The sequence below is a fragment of the Globicephala melas genome, chromosome 20 (genome assembly GCF_963455315.2).
Source record: "Globicephala melas chromosome 20, mGloMel1.2, whole genome shotgun sequence".
Classification (NCBI taxonomy): Eukaryota; Metazoa; Chordata; class Mammalia; order Artiodactyla; family Delphinidae; genus Globicephala; species Globicephala melas.
In genome coordinates, this window is record NC_083333.1 from 50,455,076 (window position 1) to 50,483,015 (window position 27,940).

The window sequence follows — 27,940 nt, forward strand, 5'->3', positions numbered from 1 at the left end:
CCACATTATTGTTCAGTATCCACTTTTCATCGCCTGTCATAACTTTTTTTTTTTTTTTTTTTTGCGGTACACGGGCCTCTCACTGTTGTGGCCTCTCCCGTTGCGGAGCACAGGCTCCGGACGCACAGGCTCAGCGGCCATGGCTCACGGGCCCAGCCGCTCCGCGGCATGTGGGATCTTCCCGGACCGGGGCACGAACCCGTGTCCCCTGCATCGGCAGGCGGACTCAACCACTGCGCCACCAGGGAAGCCCTGTCATAACTTGTTTTAAAAACGGAATATTTTCATTACGTTTAAGTAGAGAATCGCATGTGGAAATATGGTCAAGAAGGTTTTTTTCACTTATGTGGAACCCAAACATCAAAGCAATGAACATAACCAAGCCGTTGCAAAGGATTTTCACCACTTGATTTGGATATTTTGAGTATGTCGGCTATCTCCCGCATGGTATAACGTCAATTGTTCTCAATTAATGTCTCAATTTGACCGCTCTCAACTTCAACTTGTCTGCCCGACTGTGGAGCATTGTCCAGCGAGAAATCTCTAGCACGAAACTTTGCAAAACACTTTTGACATGTTCAGTCAGTCACAACACCTTCTCCATTCGCTGCACAAATCTTTTTTTTTCATTTTGGTTGCGTTTTTATCTTTCTTGAAATAATAAAGCATAATATGCCGAAAATGTTGCTTTTTTTGTTCCATCTTCAGTGTTAAAATGGCTACACAAAAATTCACCAATTTTGAGAAGTCTTTCTTTAAATGCACCCTGATATGACAGCTGTCACATACAATCTAACAAAACTTTTGAATGAAGTTAAAGACAACTAAGTGCTACTACAGCCAGCTTACAGAAAAAACCGAACAAAACTTTTAGCCAACCCAATATTTTTCTTTATCTCAGTTTTTTCAGTATATAACCAGAATAATTTCCATTTTCCTTCTTTATTAAGGATTTTGGGGGTGCCAATGCATAGTAATTTTTTTATTCAGACAGTTCTTTTCCTCAAACAGTTGCGATCTTGTAGTAAGAGTGAGTTGATATCTAAGAGCTCAGAGATCCTCATGATGTTTCAGCAAGTTCATCGAAAGCCCATGGCGTCCTTTGTTACCACTCCTGTTCCACCAGACTTTACCAGGTACGACACATTTTTTTTTACTTTATTTTCTTTTGAAGTTTATGTGCAAATGCATATACTTGTTTCAAAATAAAGCTGTTGCTAACAACTAGAACTCAGGTAGTTCTCCCTGACCAATAAGGTAAGTCTTCATTTCTTTGTGAACTAACAAGCCAGATAAAATATTTATATCTTATTCAAGCACTGAATATTAATAAAAGGGCTGGGTATTTGCTCTTGTTAAATAGATTTGAGTCAACCAGGGATATTCATTAATATTCCAAGGCTGCCTCTTTGATAGTGTGGTCAGCCATTTCAGTTTTGAAGATACCTTTTCTGAATTACTCTATCCGTCATCAGTGGAATGAAACGAGTTTTGATATAAATACCATATATGAAGATAAGGGTTTTACAATTCAGAATAGGGTACATGGATCTCCTGTATCAGAGTCAGGAGTGTTGTTCCAAAATGAAAATTCTCAGGCCTGTTCCCTGACAGTCTTTGGAGATGGTATCTAGAAAATGAATCTTGAGCACCTCAAGTAACTCTGCAGTAAAGTTTGGGTACCATTGATAGAGGTAAACTCCTATACTGATACTACTTGCAACAGGTTATCAGGCAAGCAACTCTGCTTGACTTCTTTTTTTTAAAAAAATATTTATTTATTTATTTGACTGCGCCAGGTCTTAGTTGCCACACGTGGGATCTTCGTTGTGGCATGTGGGATCTTCAGTTGCGGCATGTGGGGGTCTAGTTCCCTGACCAGGGAACAAACCTGGACACCCTGCATTGGGAGTGAGGAGTCTTAGCCATTGGACCACCAGGGAAGTCCCTCTGCTTGACTTCTTGAGTGTCAGTTTCTGTCACATCCAGTGATTATTTTGATTTTTTTTTTAAAATTTATTTATTTATTATTATTTTTTTTGGCTGTGTTGGGTCTTCGTTGCTGTGTGCGGGCTTTCTCTAATTGCGGCGAGCAGGGACTACTCTTCGTTGCAGTGCGTGGACTTCTCATTGTGGTAGCTTCTCTTGTGGAGCTTGGGCTCTAGGTGTGCGGGCTTCAGTTGTCATGGCACGTGGGCTCAGTTGTTGTGGCTCATGGGCTGTAGAACACAGGCTCAGTAGTTGTGGTGCACGGGCTTAGTTGCTCCACGGCATGTGGGATCTTCCCAGACCAGGGCTCGAATCATGTCCCCTGCATTGGCAGGCCGATTCTTAACCACTGCTACCAGGGAAGTCCCTATTTTGATTTCTTTTTCCTTTCTAATTGCACAAGGGACTCAGAACCCCAATAATACCTTCCTTTCACTATCTTCTTTTTTGGGTATAGATGGAAGGGACTGAAACTGGGGTTGGGATGGGGGAGGTAGGAGGCACATCAATAAAGAAAAAAACCACCAAAAAGTAAAAAATAAAACTCTGATAATTAAGGAGATTTCCCTGGGAAAAGGTCACCTTAGGGCCCTCTCCCTCTCTAGTAAACCTTACTGTCTTACTGGAAAACTTGCCTTATAACTTAACTGTAATTTTTATTAGAAACTTAGTTTATGATTTGCAGTATAGAGGAAGCAGGTGTTCCATCTGTTGATTAATTGATCAGCAAAGAAAAGAAGGCCAAATAAGAAAGGCTAGGGGCTTCCCTGGTGGTGCAGTGGTTAAGAATCTGCCTGCCAGTGCAGGGGACACGGGTTCGAGCCCTGGTCTGGGAAGATCCCACGTGCCGCGGAGCAACTAAGCCCGTGCGCCACAACTACTGAGCTTGGGAGCCACAACTACTGAAGCCCGTGCACCTAGAGCCCACGCTCCACAACAGGAGAAGCCACTGCAATGAGAAGCCCATGCACCGCAATGAAGAGTAGCCCCTGCTTGTGGCAACTAGAGAAAGCCTGCGTGAAGTAAGGAAGACCCAACGCAGTCTTTTTTTATTTATTATTAAATAAATAAAAACATACATACATACATATGTAAAAAGAAGAAAGAAAGGCTAGCATTTATGGACATTAAGTTACAGACCAAAGTTTAGATGTTCAAAGCAGCGGTGATTGTTTCTAAGCTTTGAGATCATGGAACTGAGTACCTTATATTCCATCGGTTGATGATTTGTGATAGAGCCACAATGGCGAATAAAAGGTCATTAAACAAAGTAATGTTATTTATTAAAGGTCATCTATGTGCTCAGCACTGTTGTAAGTCCTGCATAGGAGCCATGGAAGAGGAAGTAATCTTACTGGATATATATTCCACATGAAATGGTAGAGAATTGTATATTAAAATTGAATATTTGTTACTTAGTTACATCAGAAATTCTGAGAAGTCAGGGTAGACTGCTGTGGTAAAGATGACTTCATAGCCTAGAAAGGAATTGTGGAAGACCTTGAAAGATACTTAGAATTTCATTAGGCAGATGAGAATAGGATATGTATACATGAACAAAAATATGGGGATGTGATAAGAGCTGCTATATTTGGAAGTCAGCAGAGAAATCATTTCAACCAGAATTTGAAGGGCTGTATTGTTGGGGCATTTAAGTCTCTCAGGGAGGACTTAAATAGCAGAAAAGTACAGTTCTCAGTCCATAAAGAGTTTTGGTTTCTGGGAGAATGGTCAAGTTGGGATGGAAAACCAGTTTTTATGTAGCTGACCAGTCTGTTTTCTCAAGGGAACAATGGATACTTATCCTATTTTTCTTCCGTTCATCCCTTAAGTCATGATGAAGTCTCTGGTCTAAAGATTTGCAAATCAGTATTTTTCAGAATACTGGGCTAGAGATGTTTTGAGGCTAGCCTCTCCGTATTCCGTGAAGCTTCACGGACACCATCGTGAGATGAGTCCAGTCATCATAAAGACCAGAGTAGAAGAGGTATAGAAATAAAAGTTTGAGAACATAAAGCTGTGCCTTATTTGCAGACAGAGTGGTAACACCAGTATGATTATAGATAACCTCTGAACAAGTGAGCATAATGTGGAGATGTTAATAAATACTTAAGGATGGTAGAATTGATAGAATTAGGTGGCTTAGCGGTCGTTGTGGCTTTGTGTATATATGTAAAGAATGCAAAAGAAATTTTGAGTAAATACTTCTACCAAATTACAAGAATTTTCCAGCAAATATTTGTAAATATCCATTCATTCAGTGAATATTTGAATGCCAGCTATGTTCCAGGCATGTGCCAGATACAAGTAGAGAGCACAATAGAGAGTTCTTGTTTCCTCATAATGTGATTTAGTGAAAAAGATAGGTGATTGAAGCAGTAATAAAATAAAATGTGATGACTGGTGATAGGGGAAGTATATGTATCCTGTTTTAATGCTTCCCCATAGCACTAATTTATTATAATGTTATTTGTGTCTGAAAAGTTTTGGCTAAAAAATTATACATATGTAGGAGTATGTCATAGTAGGATTGATAATTGTTTTCTGTGCTCTGAATGTTAACATTTATTCTCAGCAAGTGAGAGCCATACTGTACCCTCTTGGTTAGTAAGCTTTAGCTACCTGTATGCATTAACTTGTAAGCTTTCTATCTCGCTGTTCTAAGTTAAACATGTCCTCTTCATCTTCTGTTTATTTTGTGTCTTGGTGAGCTCTTTGACCCTCAAGAGCTGATTAAAAATAGGACAATGATATTCTGGTCTTAGAACAAAAACAACAACAAAGGAAATATATCACACCGAGTATTAAGGACATGGTGGAAGAAACAGTATGAAGATCAGCAGGCAACTGGGGATTGCCTGCATAATGTCTGTAGACGTTTTGAAAGATGTTTAGTGGGAGAACTAAACAACGTTTGTGCGGTTGGAAGTTGCACAAAATTATAGCCAAAAGCATATTATAACTTGACCAAATTTGAAGACTATCCTGGAGAGATTCCTTGGAGCTCTGATTAGGTTTTTGGTTCCAGGAAGGCTTCCCAGGCATTAATTGCATTGGTTCTGATAATTGGAGTTTTGTGTATATTGAATGCTAAGAGAGCATATCGTGGGGAGAAGTTAGAGCAGACCTCCAAAGGTATGTGACTTCTAATTTGTTATCTGAAGGAATTGTAAGGATTAACCAGACAAAAGGATCTAGGAATGAGGAATGTGAGAAAAGGTAACTACTGACTAGGGCTGTGGTTAGGGATGCTTGACAATTGGATAATAGCTCTACAGTTAATAGTTGCAAGGCAAACCGCATCTACTTGTGAAAAAGATGTGAGCTGTTTAGCTACATATACTTAACCATAAAATAAGACTGATGTATTTTTAATAATGTATACTATATTTTCACTGGCAAACCACTAATTTCTTCAGGTACTGTCACAGTGTGAAAATGCTTTAGATGCATTTTATGTCTTATTTTGGTAATAACACATTTTCATGAATTGAACTTTAGAAAATATAGCTGAATATGTGGTGAAATGGCTTGCAGTTTATCTTTTTGGTAAATTTATAATTTTATATATTAAATATATTACACTGCATTACAACACCATGTATGATAGTGTCTTTATCATAAATGTTTTACTATCTCTGACTTTTGAGGTGTTCTAATGACAGTGCTAGAGACTATTAGCGTGCTGTGGGTGTAGTTTAGTTCTCTTTGAAGATGTAGTTTAGCTCTATGGATGTAGTTTAGTTCTCTTTGGAGAAGACTGTATGGAACTAAAGTTCCCTAGGTAATCTTGCCTTGCCATGAAACTGTTAATGTGCTTATCCTGCTTGACCCCTATGTGATTATGTATTCTTATCCTATAAAATTGTATAGATTTATTTGCTAGTAAATAGTCTCAAAGTATTTAGGGTCTGTCAATATTCCTCATAATTTGTTCCGAAGAAGGAAGTTTGGGGATTTATTGTAATATTTTATCCTTTTGTTGTTTCTTTTGATTTTTTAAAATAGTTTATATGTTTTCTATTTCAGGTGTCCAGCCTAAGTACCTAACTTTTTTCTTTTCCTATTTCCATATTAGTTTTTAAATATCTCTTATAGTTATTTTAATACTTAATCATATATTGCCTTTTTTTAAAAAAGCTTTATTATAAAGTATTTGTTGAGTCTCCAATTTAATTGCAAACCTTTGATGTCAGCTTTTGATGGTTTTATGAATTCATTTGATTTAATGTTGTTTAATAAAGTTTTAAAAATATTTCTTAAGGCCTTATTTTAGTTTAATAAAATTTGTAAGATGTTACTGAGAGACTTAACTTCGTTTCTTTTTTTTATTAAGATTTATTTATTTTGGGGGGCTGCGTTGGGTCTTCATTGCTGAATGAGGGCTTTCTCTAGTTGTGGCAAGTGGGGGCTACTCTTCGTTGCGGTACGCGGGCTTCTTGTTGCGGAGCATGGGCTCTAGGAGCGCGGGCTTCAGTAGTTGCAGCACGCGGGCTTCAGTAGTTGCGGCGCGTGGGCTCAGTAGTTGCTGCGCAGGCTCTAGGGCACGCGGGCTTCAGTAGTTGTGTCTCATAGGCTTAGTTGCTCCCTGGCATGTGGGATCTTCCCCGACCAGGGATCGAACCCGTGTCTCTTGCATTGGGAGGCAGATTGTTAACCACTGCACCACCAGGGAAGTCTGACTTTGTTTCTTAATTAAATGAAATGTTAAACTTGTATAAGCCAAATAATTTTTTTCTCTTTTGTTTCTTTTTAGTGAGTTGGTACCATCTTATGATTCAGCTACTTTTGTTTTAGAGAATTTCAGGTAAGAGTTTTTGACAACTTTAGTGTTTTTTTGTATGTGTACGTAAGTAAGAGCTAGGTAGGTGTCCTTCCTGGGTAGCATACAGACCTAATGAACTTTGTCACTCAGTGTGTAGTCTTCGAAGAAACAAGTTTTGTATTAGATACATAGAGGTCATTTGTCTGGATTGTTTTATATCTTCTAGATGGATTGCTCCTGTAGGGTGGGAAATGGAACTTTTTTTTTTTTTTTTAAAGAAGAGGGTCTACTTAGCCTTTGCTAGTAAGGTAAGGTGAATGGGATGATAGAGATCAATGAGCCCTCCTACCCATCCTCAGAAATAAGAGTGGTGGGAAGTATGGGATGGGAGGGTATTATTGTAAGAAATTTGTAAGCTTTGTAACTTGCATGCTAAGTTTGTTAGCTTTTACAGCTTTTTCTCTGAGATTAGAAGCCAAGATATTAAAACACAAAGGTCCTAAGGGACTTGTCTTAAAGGGCAGCATGGAAGTGGGGAATGAAGAATATAAAAGGTCTTGCCTTGGGAAGAGAAAATCCCAAGAGGTGATACCATCAAACTAAGGCCAAACTGAGAACTTATACCACTCCCCATTTAATTTGTTTTTTCTTATGCGATAATTCTGTGGCTAAGATATAAACTGAGGATTACCCCACATTTTTTTTCCATATTAGAAAAGGATAATTATACTGTGGGGATGTGAGGAAGAAACTTTTTTTTTTTCCTTTAACGGTGGAAGACTGTTTGTTGAAGTGGTAATTAGATTCAAGGCACTTAGTTATATTTTTCTTTTCCCTTAAATGACAAAATTTTGAGGGTTTTTTTTTAACCTGAAACTTAAAAGATACTGCTGAATATTTCTGTATCATTAAAGTTTCTTTTATTTCAGAATGTTAGTATATATAAATTTATACAGTGGAATCTTGACTTCTTCAGTCACCTTCATTTACTGGTCCAGGACTTCAAATAAGTAACATGAAGTGGTTGGGTTTTGTTTTTGCCTGTTTGCTATTTCCCAACAGTTTTGATCTTGGGATTCAGTTGGTTTTCTTTTACTTTAGTACTTTGCGTCAGAGAGCAGATCCTGTTTACAGTCCACCTCTTCAAGTTTCAGGACTTTGTTGGAGGTTAAAAGTTTACCCAGTAAGTTTTTCATTATTTCTAATAAATTTTGAAACCAAGATCTTTCTTTTAGGGTTCTATAGTACACTGGTTCACTTTTTTAGTGGAGAAAGGAATTAAAGTAATGACAGTTTTGTTTCTTTATAGGATATGTTGCTAAACCTGTGAAAAAAATGAGTTAAATATAAACAGTGTAAACACTGGCATATTACTGAACCTTATTTCACTAACATTTAGAAGAAATGTTTAAAATTCTTATTTTAAAAATCATTAAAAAAAATACATTTACAGATGGTCATCAGAAACACATGTGTGTTGACTGCATACTCATGGTGCATTCCAGTATGTTTCTTTGACCTGTAGATTTGCTGCATATTGGCAGCTGGACCCAGTGGTATGATGAGCTGCATAGTCAATTCCTATGGCAAGAATATAAGCAGTAGTGTGTGCTTTTATCACATCATATCTAGTTGCATATCTTTTTGTCATATTGATGCACATTGCCTACATCTGTTAATTCACTGGAAGTTGCAGAGTAGTGATTCTCATTTTGTTTCTTTTTTGCTTATTACGTGTAATGCTTTTATAAAGAGATGCTTACCTTTACCTATTGTTTGGTTATCCAGTATTACAGTTCATATAGAATAGGCAAGAATCTTTCCTGTTATTTAGTGATTTTCCTTATTCTCTGAAAGTAATTAACTAGGTTTTTAAAAAAAATATCATTATGAACTCATGGATTTATACATATTTAGTCTCTTTAAGTTGGCTTCTGTGTCACTTTGCTCTGACCCTAATAGTCTAGTAGTGACGCTAGTAGTTAGCTTTCTTGTCCTCTTCTGTGGCAAGATGTTCTAGTCTCATCTTGTACATTTCCTACTCTGTACCTGAAATTGGTCATTTTATCCAAAAAGCCCTGATTTCTTTTAGTGGGAAAATTGTATTTCAAGACCAAACTGGGCGTTAAGGGTGCTCATTTCTACCAGGTTAGTCACTGTTTCTAGGCTTTCTTCATGAGCAGAATTAGGGAATTACATAGGCAAATGTATGTGGGGGTTTGGGAAGGGGGAGGGATTAATATGTATGTATGTATGTATTTAAAAATTTATCTAATAGACTCTATTTTTTAGAGCAGTTTTAGGTTAACAGCAAAATTGAGTGGAAAGTAGAGAACTCTATTCGCACCCACTGCCCCCACACATGCACAGCCTCTGCCACTATCAATATGCCCTGTGCCAGAGTGGTACATTTTTTGCACTTGATGAATTTACATTGACACATTATCACCCAAAGTCCTAGTTCATTCTTGGTGTTATACATTTTAGAAGTTTTATTTGTTTGTTTTTAGCCCAAAGACCATACTTTGAGAAAAACTGGGTAGGAGTGTGCTTAAAATTGAAGTGGGAAAAACTCCAGTGATCTTAATAGAGAAAAAATATTTATGAACACTTTACAATTGCTATATAATTGTAGAATATCAGGGTGTCACATGTATGTATGTATTTTTTAGAGATAAAATAACTCCTGAGTTAATGCTCATGTTTACAATTCAAATTAAGGATTATAGAGTTTTTTAAACATAGTCTCTTTACATTACACCTGTATCTCCTTCTATTCTAGGAATCCTACTTTTTGAAGCCATAGGAAGTGATAGAATTATAATCTCATAATCAATCACTTATTTGCCTTATTTCACCTTACAAACACAAAAATCTCAGAAGGGGAACTCTAATTCCATCATTGATTTGATTACTGAGAAATGTTTAAAATTTTATTTGGAAATATACTCTCCACATTTCACTATGCCATGTCTGGACAACAGTTAGGGTGTTCAAAGCTTGTTCTCTAGTAAATTCTACTGGAAGGGCTAATGAAAGCAATATTTCCTGAATTTTTGTGTGTTGAAAATAGTTTGTATCCTTTATAAGCTAAAGCCAGTATTGCTGGATGCAAAATTCTTGGCTCATGTTTTCTTTCACTGGGTATCTTAAATATTCAATTCCATTTTCTTTTGGTAAAGTCTGATGATAAACTGATCCTTAAAAGGCATTTGCTAATATTGTCTAGGTGCCCAAATAATCTAATTCTTTTTAAGTCCAGTAATTTACTGCTGTATGTTTTGGTTGTTCTTGGTCAGTATTCTCAGTTACATGCTGGGCTCTTTCAATATGTAGTTTTAGACTTTTTAAAGAAAACGTTTCCTGAATTATAGTTTTAAATATTTACTTTGTTTCTGTCTTTGGTTTTCTCTCTTGGGACTTGTATTATCTTCATTTTACATCTTCCTTGCCTGTCTTCAATATTTACCACTTTCTCTCTGAACTTTTCAGCTTTTTCTTCATTTCTTTTTAATTTTTAAAATTTTCTTTTGTTCACTTATTTTTTGAAAGATATAAACTGTTGTGCTTATTTGCTCTTGTGTTCCTTTTAGTTCAGTCTTTATTTCTTAAATAACTTTTCCTTTTATTTCTCTTTCCTTAGTCCTATTACCTGATTTCTGAGTTTTTCTAATACTGATTTGTGTTATTCTTTCATATCATATTATTTTCTTATTTTTTCTTTTCTTCCTGTGGGCCGTCATATTATTTTCTTAGTGTCTATTAGGTTCTTTTGAAATGGTTACAATATTGATCTTTGAGTATGTTTTTCTAGGGTGCTTTCATTGTCTGTAGGGATGTTATTCTCTTTATTTCCTCTTTTTTTAATCTTGGTAAGTGATGCATAACATAAAATTTACCATTTTTATCATTTCTAAGTGTACATTTAGTATTGTTAAGTATATTTACATTGTTTTGTAACCAACTTCCAGAACTCTTTCTACTTGCAAAACTGAAGCTTTCTGCCCGTTAAACAGTAATTCCCCATTTCCCCCTCTTCTCAACCCCTGGCAACCACCATTCTACTTTCTCTATGAATTTGACTACTCTAGGTACTTCATGTATGTGGAATCGTAACACAGTAACATCTTCTTGTTACTGCTTCTTTTACTTAGCATAATGTTTGTAAGGTTCCTCCACTTTGTAGCATGTGTCAGAATTTCCTTCCTTTTTAAGACTGAATAATATTCCATTGTATGTATATACCACATTTTGTTTATTCGTTCATCTGTCAGTGGACCCTTGGGTTGTTTCTACCTGTTGGCTATAGTGACTAATGCTGCTGTGAACATGGGTGTGCAAATATCTCTTCAATATCCTGCTTTTGATTCTTTCAGATATATGCCCAGAAATACTATTGCTGGATCATACGGTAATTCTGTTTTTAGTTTTTTGAGGAACCATATTGTTATCTACAATGGTTGCACCATTTTACATTCCCACCAACAATGCACAAGGGTTCCAGTTTTTCCATATCTTTGTCAATACTTTTTGTTTTCTGTTTCTTTGATAGTAGCCATCCTGATGGGTGTGAGGTAATTCATTGTGGTTTTGATTTGCACTTCCCTAATGATTAATGTTGTTGAGCATCTTTTTATGTGCTTATTCATGGCCATTTGTATATCCTGTTTAGAGAAATGTGTATTCAAGTCCTTTGCCCATTTTTTAATCAAGTTTTTTGTTGTGTTGTAGGAGTTTATATATTCTGGATATTGACCCCCCTTATTAGATACCTGATTTACATGTATTTTCTCCTATTCTGTAAGGTTTCTTTTTACTCTGTTGATTGTGTCCTTTGATGCACAGAAGTTCTTAATTTTGTTGTTGTCCAGTTTGTCTATTTTTGCTTTTGGTTTCATATCCAGGAAATCCTTACCAACTCCAATGTCATGGAGCTTTTCCCCTATGTTTTCTTCTAAGGTTTTATAGTTTTAGGACTTATATTTAGATCTTTGATCTATTTTGAATTAATTTTTTTATGATGTAGGGGTCCAACATCATTCTTTTGCATGTGGATAGCCAGCCAGTGTGATAACAATCAGAAATCTGGTGCCTTGCTTTCTGAGAGATTTCCTCGTTCTTCTCCCCTTCTCATCTGGACCTTTTCCTTCCTTTGTTTGTATTATTTCTATGCTGTTTATCTTTTATTTTCCTCCTAGCATTTCCTTTGCAGTCTTTGGACCTGTCCTAAAAGGCCGTACTTATTCGTTTTGAAGAGTTTAGAGTGACTAGACTGCATTTAGTTTTCAGACTTTTTAATATTAGGCCCCCTTATACTCAGTTGGTATTATATTGAGCAACTCTTCAGTTTCAGCTGTCATATGTGGCTTGTGATGCTTTTCAGTGACTAACTTTTGTCCATTTTGTGGTTTTCCTTCTTTCGGGTCCATTAGATGTCCCATTGCTTCTCTTTCCTTTCTCCCACACTGTTGATATCATGCAGATCTTTGTGGTTATAATTGGTATATCTTTACCTGCTTATGTTTTGGGGGTTGTGGAGGTAACCTGTCATTTAATTTTGTTATAAATGTTGTTTGTGAGCTTTTGGTTTTGTTGTTCAGTTGTTTTGTTTTGTTTTATGTTTGGATTTAGAGAGTTGTAAAAACTATGCTGCCATTTTGGCAGTCTTTCCAGAATCCTCTGCCTATTGAAATTCTTAAAGCTAGGGACTTCCTTGGTGGTGCAGTGGTTAAGAATCCACCTGCCAATGCAGGGGACATGGGTTCAAGCCCTCGTCCGGGAAGATCCCACATGCCGTGGAGCAACTAAGCCCGTGTGCCATAACTACTGAGCCTGTGCTCCAGAGCCCATGCACCACAACTACTGAGCCCGCGTGCCACAGCTACTGAAACCCGTGTGCCTAGAGCCCGTGCTCCACAGCAAGAGAAGCCACCACAATGAGAAGCCCTCACACTGCAACAAAGAGTAGCCTCCGCCCGCCGCAACTAGAGAAAGCCCACATGCAGCAACGAGGACCCAATGCAGCCAAAAATAAATAAATAAAGAAAAGAAAAGAAAATTCTTAAAGCTAGTATTTTGTTAGAGGTACAGATGGCATGTCAATAAAAGTAGTAAAAATTTTGTTCCTTAAGATTATGATAGGGCTTCCCTGATGGCGCAGTGGTTAAGAATCTGCTTGACAGTGCAGGGGACATGGGTTTGAGCCCTGGTCCGGGAAGATCCCACATGCCACGGAGCAACTAAGCCCGTGTGCCACAACTACTGAGGCCCTCGTGCCACAAATACTAGCCCATGCGCCTAGAGCCCATGCTCTGCAACGAGAAGCCACTGCAATGAGAAGCCTGTGCACCGCAATGAAGAGTGGCCCCCACTCGCCGCAACTAGAGAAAGCCTGCGCGCAGCAACGCAGACCCAACGTAGCCGAAAATAAATAAATAAATAAATTTATTTTAAAAATAAAAAGATTATGATAAAAATTAAGTCAAAGAAATTTCTAATCTTATTATCTGTTAAAATTAGGAGTGAAAAATGTTCATTATCTTTTATTAATTGATTTCATTCCAGGGAAATCGTTTTAGGAGCATAATTTAAAAGAAGAAAAAAACCCCAGCTATTTGAACAAGGATATTGGTTGATTTTTAACAATCAGTGTAATTTGCTATATAATTTATGTTCAGTAATATTCACTAATTTTAGCAAGTTTTCACAAATATATATAGTTGTATAATCATTGTCACAATCATGACTTTTATCACCCTCAGAAGTTATGTAATTTATCCTTTTCACATAATCCTTTTTTCTCCTTTCCTGGCCTCTCTGCAACCACTGATCTGTTTTTGTTACTATAGTTTTGCTTTTTCAGAATTTCATATAGTAGGATTATACAACATATAAGCTTTTGTGTCCAGCTTTTTTCACTTAAGTGATGATTGATTTATTCGTAATATTTATTGAGTGATTACCATGTCAAACCCTGAAAGCTGCCTCAGGACCTTTTGGAGCAAAGTAGCCTAGAAATGAAGGGGTTAAGAAGTACATGTACCCCTCTATAGACATATTCCTGCCCTCAGCCCTCGCAGTCTAGTTGGGGAAACAGATCTTTTTACACATAGTTATAACAAATATAATCTTCTCACACAGTACTGGAGAAATACAGAGGGGAATAATTGTACTCATAAAAATCTCTGTAACAGAAATTTAAACAGCTTTTCAATCTCCAGACAGAATCTTATGTGAAATCCTAACATATAAAACATAGAAATTGTGGGTTCGTGCCCCGGTCTGGGAAGATCCCACATGCCGCGGAGCGGCTGGTCCCATGAGACATGGCCGCTGAGCCTGCGCGTCCAGAGCCCGTGCTCCGCAACGGGAGAGGCCGTAGCAGTGAGAGGCCCACATACTGCAAAAAAAAAACATAGAAATTATATTTAATTACTTTCAACATCAATCAAGTGTTACCTTTTTCTGTTTTACTCTCTTTTGATCTTATATATCTTTTTTTTTTTTTTGTCTCATTCCTAGTGAAATTGAGGCTTTTCTTTTTTTGGCGTTTTTCTTTGGGGTTTTGATTTTTCTTGGAGGCTCATTATTAAGAGTTCTGTATGTGTTAAAACTCTTAACTCTTTTCATAGTAGTTGATATTTTCTTTAGTTTGTATGCTTTAATATTTTTTTTTAATTGCAAAAGTTTTAAATTGTTATAGATTCAGACCTCTTGGTCTTTTTATTATCTCTTATTGTTTTTAAGCTTAAAACTACTTTGGCATCCAGATATCTGTATTTTGTTTGTTTCATTGTGGCTTAAATTTTTACATTTAAATTGATCTGGAGTTTGTATAACATCTTTTTCTGTTTTTTTTTTAAGGATGGAAATGGAGTTGTTCGTGGTTACTACTTATCTGTGTTTCTGGAACTCTCAGCTGGCTTGCCAGAAACTTCCAAGTAAGACATGCAATTAAGTAACAAACTTTAGTGTGTATTTACATACCTTCTTAGCATTTTTTATTAACTACTTTTGTTAATTACTACATTATGTCTGTTAAGATGTATACTAGTATGGAATCCCTGGCATAGTATGATGGCATAGACTGACAGTTCTCAAATTATATGGCCTCAGGACTCTTTATACTCTTATTAAATTTTACTGGGAATCCCAAAGAGTGTTTCTTTATGTGGGTTTTATCTATTGATATTTTCTGAATTAGAAATTGAAACAAAAAATTTTAAGTTTTTATTAATTCAGTTTAAAGTAATAATAAACCTATTACATATTAACATAAATAACATTTTCTTGAATAACTGTTTTTCTAAAGCAAAATAATACTTGGTGAGAAAACTTATTGTTTTGTGTTTTTAAAAAAATCTCTTAATGTATGGCTTTTCAATTTACTGTAATAAGTTGTTCTGGTTGACGTATATGTATAAAATCTGGCCTCAGGGATTTTGGATTTCATATGTAGTTGGGAAAAGTTTTTTTTATATGAGATACAATTCACATACCATAAAATTCACCTTATAAATAAGTGTACAATTCAGTAGATTTTAGTATATTCACTGAATTCTACAGCTATCACCAATATCTAATTTCAGAACATTTCATCACCCCACAAAGCAACCCTGTACTCATTAGCAGTCACTTCCCTTTCCCCTCCCCACACAGTCCCTGACAACCATTAATCTTTTTGTTAGGGAGGAACACTTTAAAAAGCAGTTTTAGATAACTGTGAATTATCTTTGATTTTACCCCCAAATTGAACAAGTGGTTGTTTCTTAAATGTAATTTGCAATATGAAATCTGGAACCACATCAGTGAATTTATTTCACTCTGTTACATTAAAATCTGTTGGTTTGGTATGAGATGTCTGCTTCCAGTTATGATGGAGTAATGGAAGTAACCATTTCTTCTGCAACAACTGAAAAGTAAAATAACATTTCCTAGACACTGGACATGAGACAACAAATGAAAACAATCCCTAGAGACAATAAATAAATAAATCAGATCTATGATTGCCTCGCTTAACCTTGAGAAAGTTTTCAGGCTGTAACACGTGGAGGCACACTGCAAGAGTCTGGCTGACTCCTTGAGTTGAGGAAACAGTGCTGAGTGTCTAGGAAGACCAGCGCACCTAGAGTGCAGTGGACAGAACACCAGAGGAGAGAGCTGCACAAAGAACTCCAGAGACTTGCAGAGAGTTCTCTTCAAATATCAGCAGAGTACAGAGTAGGGCATGCACGTGAAGAAACCTACCTGAGGTTGGCAGAATAACCATTTGAAAGGATTAGAGGGAGTGGTGCCTGGTGCTAGTAACTGTGTCAGTTCCTACCGCTATAGTGGAGAAACTTGTAATCCATGGGACACTGGGTGAAGTACTCAGGAAATTTTTGCCTCACTAGTGGGGAACAGTTAGTCCTAGACTGGACACTGCTCCAGACCCATCTAACAAAGGCAAGACCTGAAAGGATCAAATTGTTTCCAAGTAACCTAACTGCATCCCAGAGCAGAGCGCAAGAAAATTTATAAGATTACAAAAATATCCAGCACCCAACAAAGTTAAGTTTACAATGTCTGTTGTTCAGTCAAAGATTAATTGGCGCGCAAAGGGGCAGGAAGATATAACCAATACTGAGGAGAGTAATCAGTTAATTTAAATTGATAAAGAACTGTTTTTTTGTTTGTTTTTTTTTAATGTGGGTTATATCTATTGGTATTTTCTGAATTAGAAATTGAAACAAATTTTAAAAATTAATTCACTTATAATAACCTATTGTATATTAACATAAATAACATTTCAATGAATAGTAACTTTCTCTAAAGCAAAATAATATTTGATGAGAAAACTTGTACTGTTTGTGTTTTTGGAAATCTTTGTATGGCTTAAAATAAGACAACTGGATTCTCATGTGAGAATTACGAGAGAATATTTAAGACAGTTTTTATAACCACTCCATTTGTTCAGAAGTTAAATAGAGATATGGAAGATATAAAAGACCCAAATTGAACTTCTTGAGAATGAACTATATTTGAAATGAAAAATACACTGGATGGCATGAACAACAGATTAAACATTGCAGAAGAAAAGATTAATGAACTTGAAGGCATTAGCAGTAGAAACTATTCAAAATATGAACATAGAAAAATGAATTCCTAAACTGAAAAACAGCTTGAAGTAGCTTAATGTACAGATATCTGGAGTCCTCAAAGGAGGGGATGGGAAGAAAAATGTAAATACTTTCTGAACTTGATGAAAGCATTAAATCCACGGATTGAGGAAGTTCAGTGAACTACAAGCACATGAAACATGAAGAAAACACCAAAGCACATAATAATCAAATTGCTCAAAGCCAGTGATAAAAAAATCTTAAACTGGCAGTGAAAAAAAAGATGTTATATTTAGAGGCACAAAGATAAGGGTGAAATCAGGTTTCTCACTGGAAACAATACAAGTGAAATGATAATACAGCAACACTTTTAAAGGATTGAAAGAAAGAAATATTAACCTAGAATTCTATAATCAGCAAAAATATATCTTAAAAAATATAGAGAAACTAAGACATTTTCAGGCCTGGACTATAAGAAATGTTAAAGTGCATGCTACAGATAGAAAGGAAATAATACCAGTTGGACCTCTGAATCTAAACAAAGAAATGAAGAGCATCAGAAATGGAAATTGCCTGGTTAAATAAAATTTTTTTTCTGTTACCAAAGTAATTTTAAATGATAATTGTTTAATAAAAAATGATAACATTGTATTTTGGGATTTTTAACCTATGTAGAAGCAAAATACATGATAACAACAGCTGTATAAAGGCCAAAAGAGTAGAGCATGGAAGTATAATGTAAGATTCTGACAGTATATGTGAAGTGTTATAATAACAATTAAAGCTAGACTGTGATAAGTTAAAGATATGTACTATCCTATTTCTGTTGCCTGCTATAACAAATTACCACAAGTTTGGCAGCTTAAAACAATAGGAAAAATTTCCCTCACAGTTTTGGAGGCCAGAAATCCAAAAACTATTGCTAGGGCAAAATCGAGGTTTCAGCAGGGTTGTACTAGCTCCAGAGACACTAAGGGAGATCCATTTCTTGCCTCCTTCAGCTTCTGCTCGCTGCCAGCATTTCTGGGCTTGTGACCATGTCACTCCTGTCTCTGCCTTTGGTCACATGGCCTTATCTTTTTTTCTGTCTGTCAAATCTTCGTCTTCTTTTCTCTTACAGTGACACTCATGGTTACATTCTGGGTCCACATGGATGTTCCAGGATAGTCCCCTCATCTCAGGATCCTTGGCTTAATCACAACTGTATATTCCCATTCACACGTTCCAGAGATTAGGATATTGATATCTTGGGGACACTGTTCAGCCTCCCACAACTATAAACTATAAAGCCACTGCTAAAATGACAAAGACATTTAGTTTATAAAGCAACAAAGGGGATAAAATTGAAACAAATCCTAATCTTAAGGAAGGCAGGAAAAGATAACAGGTAACAAAAACAGATGGGACAGATACCAAGACGTGGTACTATAAATGGTCTACACACCCCAGTTAAAAGGCAGAGATTGTCAGATTGCCTAAAAAAGCAAAACTCAAGTGTATGCTAACCCCAAGAAACATACTTTAAATGTAAAGATATACCATACTAGTACTAATCAAAACCAAGTTGAAACTGTTGTTTTAATATCAAAGTAGATTTCAAAGGAAAGCATATTACCAGAGATAAAGAACTTTATTTCATAGTGATAAAAGGATCAGTTAATGAAGAGGACATATAACGACTATAAACATTTCTGTTTATACCCTGATAACAGATCTTCAAAATACATGAAACAAAAACTAATAGAAGTATAAGGAGAAATAGACAAAAACTAATCTCTCAGTTGATATAACAGGTAGGCAGAAATCATCAAGGTTATAGTACATTTGAATAGCACTGTCAACCAACCTGACCTGATTGACATTTATAGACCATGTGATCCAACAGTAGCAGAATACGAATTATTCTTACGTGTGCACAGAATATTTACCAAGAAAGACCATATTCTGGAACATAGAACATGTCTCAATAAATTCATAAGTATTCAAATCATTCAGATTGTTTTTTTACCATAATGGAATTAATTTAGATGTTAGTAACAGATATTTTGAAAATCTGACGTATTTTAAAGTTAAATAACACACTTCTAAATAACCCCTGGATCAAAGAGGAGATTATAAGAGTTTCTTTTTAAGTGTTTTAAACTGAATTAAAATGAAAACACAACATACCAGAATTTGTAGAATGCTGCTAAAGCAGTAGGTAGGGGGAAATTTATAGCACTAAATGCCTACGTAAGTGAAAAGCAGAAAGGCCTTAAATCAGTGATGTCAATGTCTACTTTAATAAACTAGAAAGAAGAAGTTAAATGGAAAGTAAACAGAAGAAAGGACATAACAAAGATCAAAGAGTGCAGTGAAATAAACAAATGCTGTAGAGAAAATCATTGAAATCAAAAGGACAACAAAATTTGAGGGCTAATACTATATGACTAAGATTTATAATAAGGCCACAGCATCAGCATGATACAACATAGTATTAGCATAAGAATAGACAGATGAAGAATGGAATATACAGATTTCTTCCACTGTCCAAAAGGAGAGCGGTCCTATGAAACCTTTTGTAGGCTGAAATGGCATAAAGTGAAGGAACAATTACCTTAGGACATATCTTGCTAATGGATGCACAGAATATATCAGGACGAAGCATAGATACTCACAGACACAGTTCAAAGCTATGGCGGCTTGATACTGAGATGCTGGGTATGATTCCCAGGGAAGGAGCTTGGCGGTGCCGCTCTTGCTGCTTGGAGCATGCCTCTATAATGACTTTCTACAAAATAAGCACTGAATGCTGTTTTCACTTTTCAGCTTTTTTTGTAAAAACAAAATTTCTCTTCAGATTTCTTTTGGTTAGCAAAAACAGGTACTAGTGTAGGTTCTTTTGTAAAAGTTAAGTGGCATAAAGAGAATGTTCAAAAATGGGGGATACCTGTACTATGATTCTAGAAATAAACACACTTTCATTAGGAAACTATTTTTTGACAAAGACGCAAAGACAGTGCTATGGGGAAAGTGTAGTCTTTTCAACAAGTTGTGCTTGAACATTTGGCTATACATATGCAAAAAAATTGAACTTGGATCCATACCTCACACTATATACTTAAACTTACTGAAAATTGATCATAGACCTAGATTTAAGTCCTAAAACAATAAAACTTACTGGACACAACATAGGAGAAAATTTTCCTTTGGGTTGGGCAATGATAGTTCAGTTACAATGGAAAAACACAATCCATAAAGAAACACATTTGTAAATTAGGCATCTTGAGAATTGTAAAGTTCTCTTCTTCAAATTATGTGGATTTGTATCAAGAATATATAAGGAATTTGAAATTCAACAATAAAAAAATAAACAAGGTCTCTTTTCCGTAAGGGCAAATAGTTTGTCAGACACCCCACTAAAGAAGATTTATGGATGGCAAAATAATCCTGTGTAAGATGTTTAATAGTATAAGTCATTAGGGAAACAAATTTATCTACAGAACTTCCCTGGTGGCGCAGTAGTTAAGAATCTGCCTGCCAATGCACGGGTCATGGGTTCGATCCCTGGTTCAGGAGGATCCCACATGCCACGGAGCATCCAAGCCCGTGCACCATAACTACTGAGCCTGCACTCTAGAGCCCGCGAGCCACAGCTACTGAAGCCCACGCTCCTAGAGCCCGTGCACCGCAAGGAAGAGTAGCCCCCGCTCTCCACAACTAGAGAAGGCCTACACGCAGCAATGAAGACCCAACGCAGCCAAAAACAAATAAATAAAATAAAGAAATTTTTTAAAAAATAGTAAATTAAAAAAAAAGAGAAATTTATCTACAATACCACTGTGTCCTATTAGAGTGGCTCTAATTACAGAGATCATACCACGTGTTGGCAAGAATATAGAGAAATTTGAAGTCTTATACGTTTCTGGTGGGAATGTAAAATGATACAACCACTTTTGTAAACCATTTGGTGATTTGTTAAAAAGTTAGACATATGGGCTTCCCTGGTGGCGCAGTGGTTGAGAGTCCACCTGCCGATTCAGGGGACACGGGTTCGTGCCCCGGTCCGGGAAGGTCCCACATGCTGCCGAGCGGCTGGGCCCGTGAGCCATGGCCACTGAGCCTGCGCGTCCGGAGCCTGTGCTCCGCAACGGGAGAGGCCACAACAGTGAGAGGCCCGCATACCGCGCAAAAAAAAAAAAAAAAAAAAAGTTAAACATACACTTACTGTGTGACTCAGCTAAACGACTCCTAGATATTCACCCCAGAGAAAAGGAACTAGATGTCCATTCAGAGACTTCCAGAAATGTTCATGGTAACTTTATTTGGAATAGCCAAATAAAATCAACCCTAACTGCCACCAACAGATGACTAGATAAGCAAATTTTTTTATGTCTATACAGTGGAATAACACTCAGCAATAAAAAGTAATGAACGGTTGATACGTGCAACAATGAGAATGACTTATTTTTTTATTTCTTTTAATATTTACTTATTTATTTTGGCTGTGCCAGGTCTTAGTTATAGGATCTTTTAGTCGTAGCATGCAGACTCTTAGTTGCGGCATGCCTGTGGGATCTAGTTCCCCGACCAGGGATCGAACCCAGGCCCCCTGCGTTGGAAGCATGCAGTCTTACCCACCACCAGGGAAGTCCCTAGGAATGACTTTTAAATTAATTATTCTTAGTGAAAGCAGCCAGATAAAAAAGAGATATATATGATTCCACTTATATAAACCTCTAGAAAAATGCAAACTAATCTATAGTGACAGAATGCAGGTGTGCGGTTGCTTAGAGATCAGACAGGCTGGGCTAAGGTTGTGTGGAAGGTGGAGGGAGAAGGTAAGAGGGAAGAATTACAAAAGGCAGAGGAAACTTTGGGGATGATGGATATGTTTAGTATCTTGATTGTCATAATGGGGTTGGTTTTATGGGTATATATAAATATGTGTGAAACTTACCAAATTATACATTTCAGTTACACTTCTTTAAAGCTGTTTTACTCATTGGTAAAATGTCATTGGTCTGTCTTATACTTTGCATGGATCTTTTACTCATGCGTGATTTTGTAACAACATGGAATAATCATTTGGAAAATAACAACTTACTAAGTAGTGTTGACACATTTCATTATGCAGTATCAGTCACATTCATGGATATCACCGTTTTCACAACGAAAGTCTTGAAGTATTGGAAAGCTTTTAAGCTCATGTGGTACATACAAATTTTCCAGGATTATGTTTTTTCACTTGAAAGTGTGTTTTATCATTGGCAACAAACACTGACAGTTCTTTTCCTTAGTTGTTTTGGCACAGAAAATGTCTGCTGGGTATCCACAACCAAATAACCATTGTTTGTCAGTTCTCTGAATTTGAGGTTTCACAAAAAAAGTGACTGATGATATTGGAACTCAGCTGAACAAAGTGATTTTTCCAAGGCAACCATTGCATATCACAATGCAGCATAAGTACTTTATGTATATTTCCCATTTGTGACACCAAGCATTAAGGTTTAATAACATTTATCATTTTTACTACTTCTTCAAAGACATTCTTTTTCTAAAAAACTTTATTTTATTTATTTATTTTTGGCTATGTTGGGTCTTCATTGCCGCGCATGGGCTTTCTCTAGTTGAGGCGAGCAGGGCTGCTCTTTGTTGAGGTGCGTGGGCTTCTCATTGTGGTGGCTTCTCTTGTTGCGGAGCACGGGCTCTAGGCGTGCGAGTTTCAGTAGTTGTGGCACACGGGCTCAGTAGTTGTGGCTCACGGGCTCTAGAGCGCAGGCTCAGTAGTTGCGGGGCATGGGCTTAGTTGCTCCACGTCATGTGAGATCTTCCCGGACCAGGGCTCGAACCTGTGTCCCCTGCATTGGCAGGCGGATTCTTTTTTTTTTTTTTTTTTTTGTGGTATGCGGGCCTCTCACTGTTGTGGCCTCTCCCGTTGCGGAGTGCAGGCTCAGCGGCCATGGCTCACGGGCCCAGCCACTCTGCGGCATGTGGGATCCTCCCGGACCGGGGCACGAACACGTGGCCCCTGCATCGGCAGGCGGACTCTCAACCACTGCGCCACCAGGGAAGCCCAAAGACATTCTTGAGAGACATTGAAAATTTTTTTTCCCATCTGAAAGTGTGTAGCAGTGAATATAATGATTACTGGTACATTTTAACTACCGTTGCTTTTGCACCGTTAGTGCAAACGTCAAACACTGCGAAAAAGGCAAATAACATCTTAGCGTTATCATGAAGATAGTTTTGACTTTTTGGATCACTGAAAGGATCGTGGGAACTGACCCCCAGTGACACAACTTCTGACATAGACTAACCTTAGTGCAGAATATTCTTGCCATGACTGGTGAGTCAAACTACGAATAATGCTAGTAATATGGAAAGGATTCTGGCCTCTGAGTTGAAAGTGTGTTTTAGTCATAGCTCTGTTCCAAATCTCCTGTGTGATCTGAAACAGTGGACTTACCTGTATTGTTATTGTAACAGCTCACGTCTGCTGAATATATACTTTGTGCTATGCACTGTGCCTTGTATAACTCATTTTGCTTTACTACCACCTCGTGAGCTGTTAAATGCTATTTATCACTCCCATTTCACAGGTGAAATCAGCCTTTGTGATTGGGAAGGTGGTTGATCTTAGGCAGAATTGTAAAAAGTTTAGTGATTATAGGATTTTGTTCATAACCCTGTTGCTACCATTAATCTTGGTTCTCTTCTTGTCTCTTGATTAATTTATTTCCTATATACAGGCATACTTCAAGATATTGCAGGTTTGGTTCCAGACCACCACAATAAAGCAAGTTACATGAATATTTTGCTTTTTTGGTGCATATAAAAGTTATGTTTAAACTATACTACAGTCTAGTAAGTGTGCACTAGCTGTATGTCTGAAAAAAAATGTACATACCTTAATTTAAAAATACTTCATTGCTCTAAAATGCTAACCACCACTGAGTCATAATCTTTTTGCAGGTGGAGGGTCTTGCCTCAGTGTTTGATGGCTGCTGACTGATCAGGGTGGTTGTTGCTGAAGTCTGGGGTGGGTGTAGCAATTTCTTTAAACAAGACAACAGTAAAGTTTGCTGCATTGATTGACTCGTCCTTTCATGAATGATTTCTCTGTAGCATGCAATGCTGTTTGATAGTATTTTAGCCACAGTAGAACTTCTTTCAGATTTGGATTCAATCCTCTCAAACCCTGACTCTGCTTTATCAACTAAGTTGATGTAATATTCTAAATCCTTTGCTGTCATTTCAACAATCTTTACAGCATCTTAACCTGGAAGTAGATTCCATCTCAAGAAACCCTGTTGTTTTGTTTTGTTTTTTTTTTCCTTATCCATAAAAAGCAACTCCTCATCCATTGAAGTTTTATCATGAGATTGTAGCAATTCAGTCACATCTTCAGGCTCTACTTCTGATTCTTATTCTCTTGCTATTTTTACGATATCTGCAGTTACTTCCTCCACTGAATTCTTGAACTACTCAAAGTCATCTGTGAGGTTTGGAATCAAGTTCTTTCAAAGTCTCCTTAATGTTGATATTTTGACCTCTTCCCACAAATCATGAATGATCTTAATGGCACCTAGAATGGTGAATACTTTCCAGAAGGTTTTCAATTTACTTTGCCCAGATCCCTCAGAGCAATCACTGTCTACGGCAGCTATCGCCTTATGAAATATATTTCTTAAATACTAAGACTTGAAAGTCAGAATTACTCCTTGATCTGTGGGCTGCAGAATGGATGTGTGTTAGCAGGCATGAAAACAGCGTTAACCTTGTACGTCTCCATCAGAGTGCTAGGGTGACTAGGTGCATTGTCAATGAGCAGTAATATTTTGCAAAAAATCTTTCTTTCTAGAGCGGTAAATCTCAAGTGGGTTTAAAATATTCAGTTAACCATATGTAAAGAGATGGGCTGTCATCAGGCTTTGTTGTTCTCTTTATAGAGCACAGGCAGAGTAAATTTAACATAATTGTTAAGGGCCTTAGGATTTTCAGAATGGTAAATGAGCATTAGCTTCAACTTTTAAGTCACCAGCTTACATTAGCTCCTGACAAGAGAGTCAACCTGCCCTTGGACGCTTCAGATCCAGGCATTTACTTCTCCTGGATAACTTGCTGCAGCTTCTGTATCAGCACTTCTATGTTATGGAGACAGCTTCTTTCCTTCAACCTTATGAACCACCTCTGCTAGCTTCAGACGTTTCTTCTACTGCTTCCTTGCCTCTCCCAGCCTTCGTAGAATTGAGAGTTAGGGCCTTACTGTGGACTAAGCTTTTGGCTTGAGGGAGTGTTGTAGCTGGTTTGGTCTTCTATCTAGACCACTAAAACTTTCTTCATGTCAGCAATAACTGTTTAGCTTTCTTAATCATGTTTTCACTGGAGTAGCACTTTTTAATTTGCTTTTAAGAATTTTTCCTTTTCATTCACAACTTGGCTAATTGTTTGGCACAAGAGGCCTAGCTTTCGGCCTGTCTTGGCTTTCAACATGTCTTCCTCACTAGCCTTAATGATTTCTAGCTTTTAATTTAAAGTAAGACATGTGACCTTTTTCTTTCACTTGAACACTTAGAGGCCATTGTAGGGTTATTAATTGGCCTAATTTCAATATTGTTGTGTCTCAGGGAATAGGAAGGCCCAAGAAGAGGGAAAGAGATGGGCGGGGAGGAGGGACAGATGGCTGATAGGTGAAGCAATCAGAACACACGTAACATTGATCAGTTAAGTTTGTCGTCTTATATGGATGTGGTTTGTGGCGCTCCAAAACAATTCCATCGAAGGTCACTGGTCAGAGATCATGACAACAGATGTAACAGTAATAATGTAAAAGTTTGAAATATTGTGAGAATTACCAAAATGACACAGACATGAAGTGACCAAATGCTGTTGGAAAAGTGGAGCCAATAGACTTGTTTGATGTAAGGTTGCCACAAACCTTCAATGTGTAAAAATGTAATATCTGTGAAGTACAATAAAGCAAAAACACAATAAAACAAGATGTGTCTGTACCTGTTTCTTGCCTTGGGAAGATTCTCCTTCTCTTACTGGTATGTAGATTTTTTGACATTTCTATTGTTTTTGGTACAGGTTTCATCTTGGGTACTTTTATTGTTGACATATATACTTCAGGAACTTAGTTTACATTGTCTTATAAGCAGTAATAACATTATCAGTGGTAATGAAATATTATCATTCAGGATACTAAGCTTGAAAGAGATTAGAATTTGTGTATTTGTTAGATATTATCTGAATACCTTAATAAGAATGTTCTATTTGGATAAAAACAGACATCTTATCCTCTTTTTTTTTTTTTTTCTGGCCATGCCATGCAGCTTGTGGGATATTAGTTCCCTGACTAGGGATTGAACCCGCACCCTTGGCAGTGAAAGCGCAGAGTCCTAACCACTGGACCGCCAGGGAATTCCCTTATTACCTGTTAATTCTCTTAACACTTCGGCAAGCCTAGAGAAGAGTCTTGAATACCTTCTTATTAATTACTGAAATGTCATTCAATTATGAAATTGAGAGTTTAACAGTGAGGTAGTTTTACTGTCAAAGTATGAAATAAAAATGTAAATCATTGTATTATCTAGTAGATTTTAATAACACTTGGGACCCTGCACAAGTACTTTCATAATTTCATTATACTTAAATATCTTTCTCACTGTGTGTGTTATAATACACCTATGTAGGCTTTCTGAGGAAATTTGTGCATGAGTGACATCCTTGAATTGACTCTTAACAGTATTTACTAATCTGACTTTTGTTTTAGAGAAGGAAATTTCTTTGAGTTGCTTAAGCAAAGAGTAGAACTTTCCCTTGGGGAGTAATATTAATGAGACTAAAATTTTAAGTTAATAATTGTTAAAATTCATTCAGACTTTCAGTTTGATAAAAGAAGGGAATTTAAGTTGGAATATTCAAATTTGAGGTTTTAGTTTTATCTAAGATTAGGGTTGAGATGCTCTATAAATAATTTAACTTGGATTAATTGCTGTATTTAATAGAAACATAGGTATATCTCTGTCATGATTTTAAAGAACTAATGCAGATGAAACAATGATCTTTTTTCAAACATTATATGCTTTTTCATATAAAAAACTGATTTTTAAAAAAGTGTTCTATATTGATTTTAAACTTTTACCTGTCTTGATCCTGGATGTATTTAACCATCTGCATTAATGTCTTTCTCCTTAGATTTTCAATATTCTTGGTTGTTTCTCTGAATTTTGAATTTTTTTACTACTCATTTTTAAAATAAAAATTTTTTTGAGGTGAGATTCATATAATATGTAATTAACCATTTAAAAATACACAATTTAAGAACTTCCTGGTGGCGCAGTGGTTAACAATCCGCCTGCCAACGCAGGGGACACGGGTTTGAGCCCTGGTCCGGGAAGATCCCACATGCCACGGAGCAACTAAGCCCATGCGCCACAACTACTAAAGCCCGTGCGCCTGGAGCCTTTGCTCTGCAACAAGAGAAGCCACCACAATGAGAAGCCCACGCACCGCAATGAAGAGTAGCCCCCGCTCGCCTCAACTAGAGAAAAGCCTGCGCGCAATGAAGACCCAACGCAGCCAAAAATAAATAAATAAAAAATACACAATTCAGTGGGACTTAGTGCATTTCCAGTGTTGTACAGTCACCACCTCTCTCTAGTTTCAGAATGTTTTCATCATCCTAGAACACCTCGTACCCATCCCTTCCTTCCCCCAATCCTAGACAACTATTCTTCTCTGTGTATTTGCCTATTCTGGATATTTCACATAGAAGTTCATACAATTTGGGATCGTTTATGTTTGGCTTCTGTTTACCTAGCATAGTGTTTTCAGGGTTCACCAAATGTTGAAGCATATATCAAAACTTCATTCCTTTATATGGCTGAACAATATTCCATTGTATGTATGGACCTCAATTTGTTTATCAGTTCATCTATTGATTGACATATGGGTTGCTTCCATCTTTTGGCTATTACGAATAATCTTGCTATAAATATTCATGTATGAGTTTCTATATGGGCATATGTTAATTCTGTGTTTTTAACGTTTTGAGAAATTACCAAACTGTTCTCCACAGTGGCTGCACCATTCTCTGTTCCTA

General features: G+C 36.9%; 1 protein-coding gene across 9 annotated transcripts in view; it reads left to right on the forward strand.

Annotated features, from left to right (window-relative positions):
• Window positions 1-27,940, forward strand: part of TRIM37 (tripartite motif containing 37) — a 116,171-nt gene that overhangs the window by 30,610 nt on the left and 57,621 nt on the right. For all 9 annotated transcript variants that reach the window (XM_060291098.1, XM_060291102.1, XM_060291099.1 and 6 more), the window contains exons 9-12: window positions 1,012-1,136; window positions 6,746-6,796; window positions 7,856-7,937; window positions 14,618-14,694. In XM_060291098.1, the coding sequence (XP_060147081.1) occupies window positions 1,012-1,136; window positions 6,746-6,796; window positions 7,856-7,937; window positions 14,618-14,694 (335 nt within the window). The remainder of the gene's footprint in view (window positions 1-1,011; window positions 1,137-6,745; window positions 6,797-7,855; window positions 7,938-14,617; window positions 14,695-27,940) is intronic.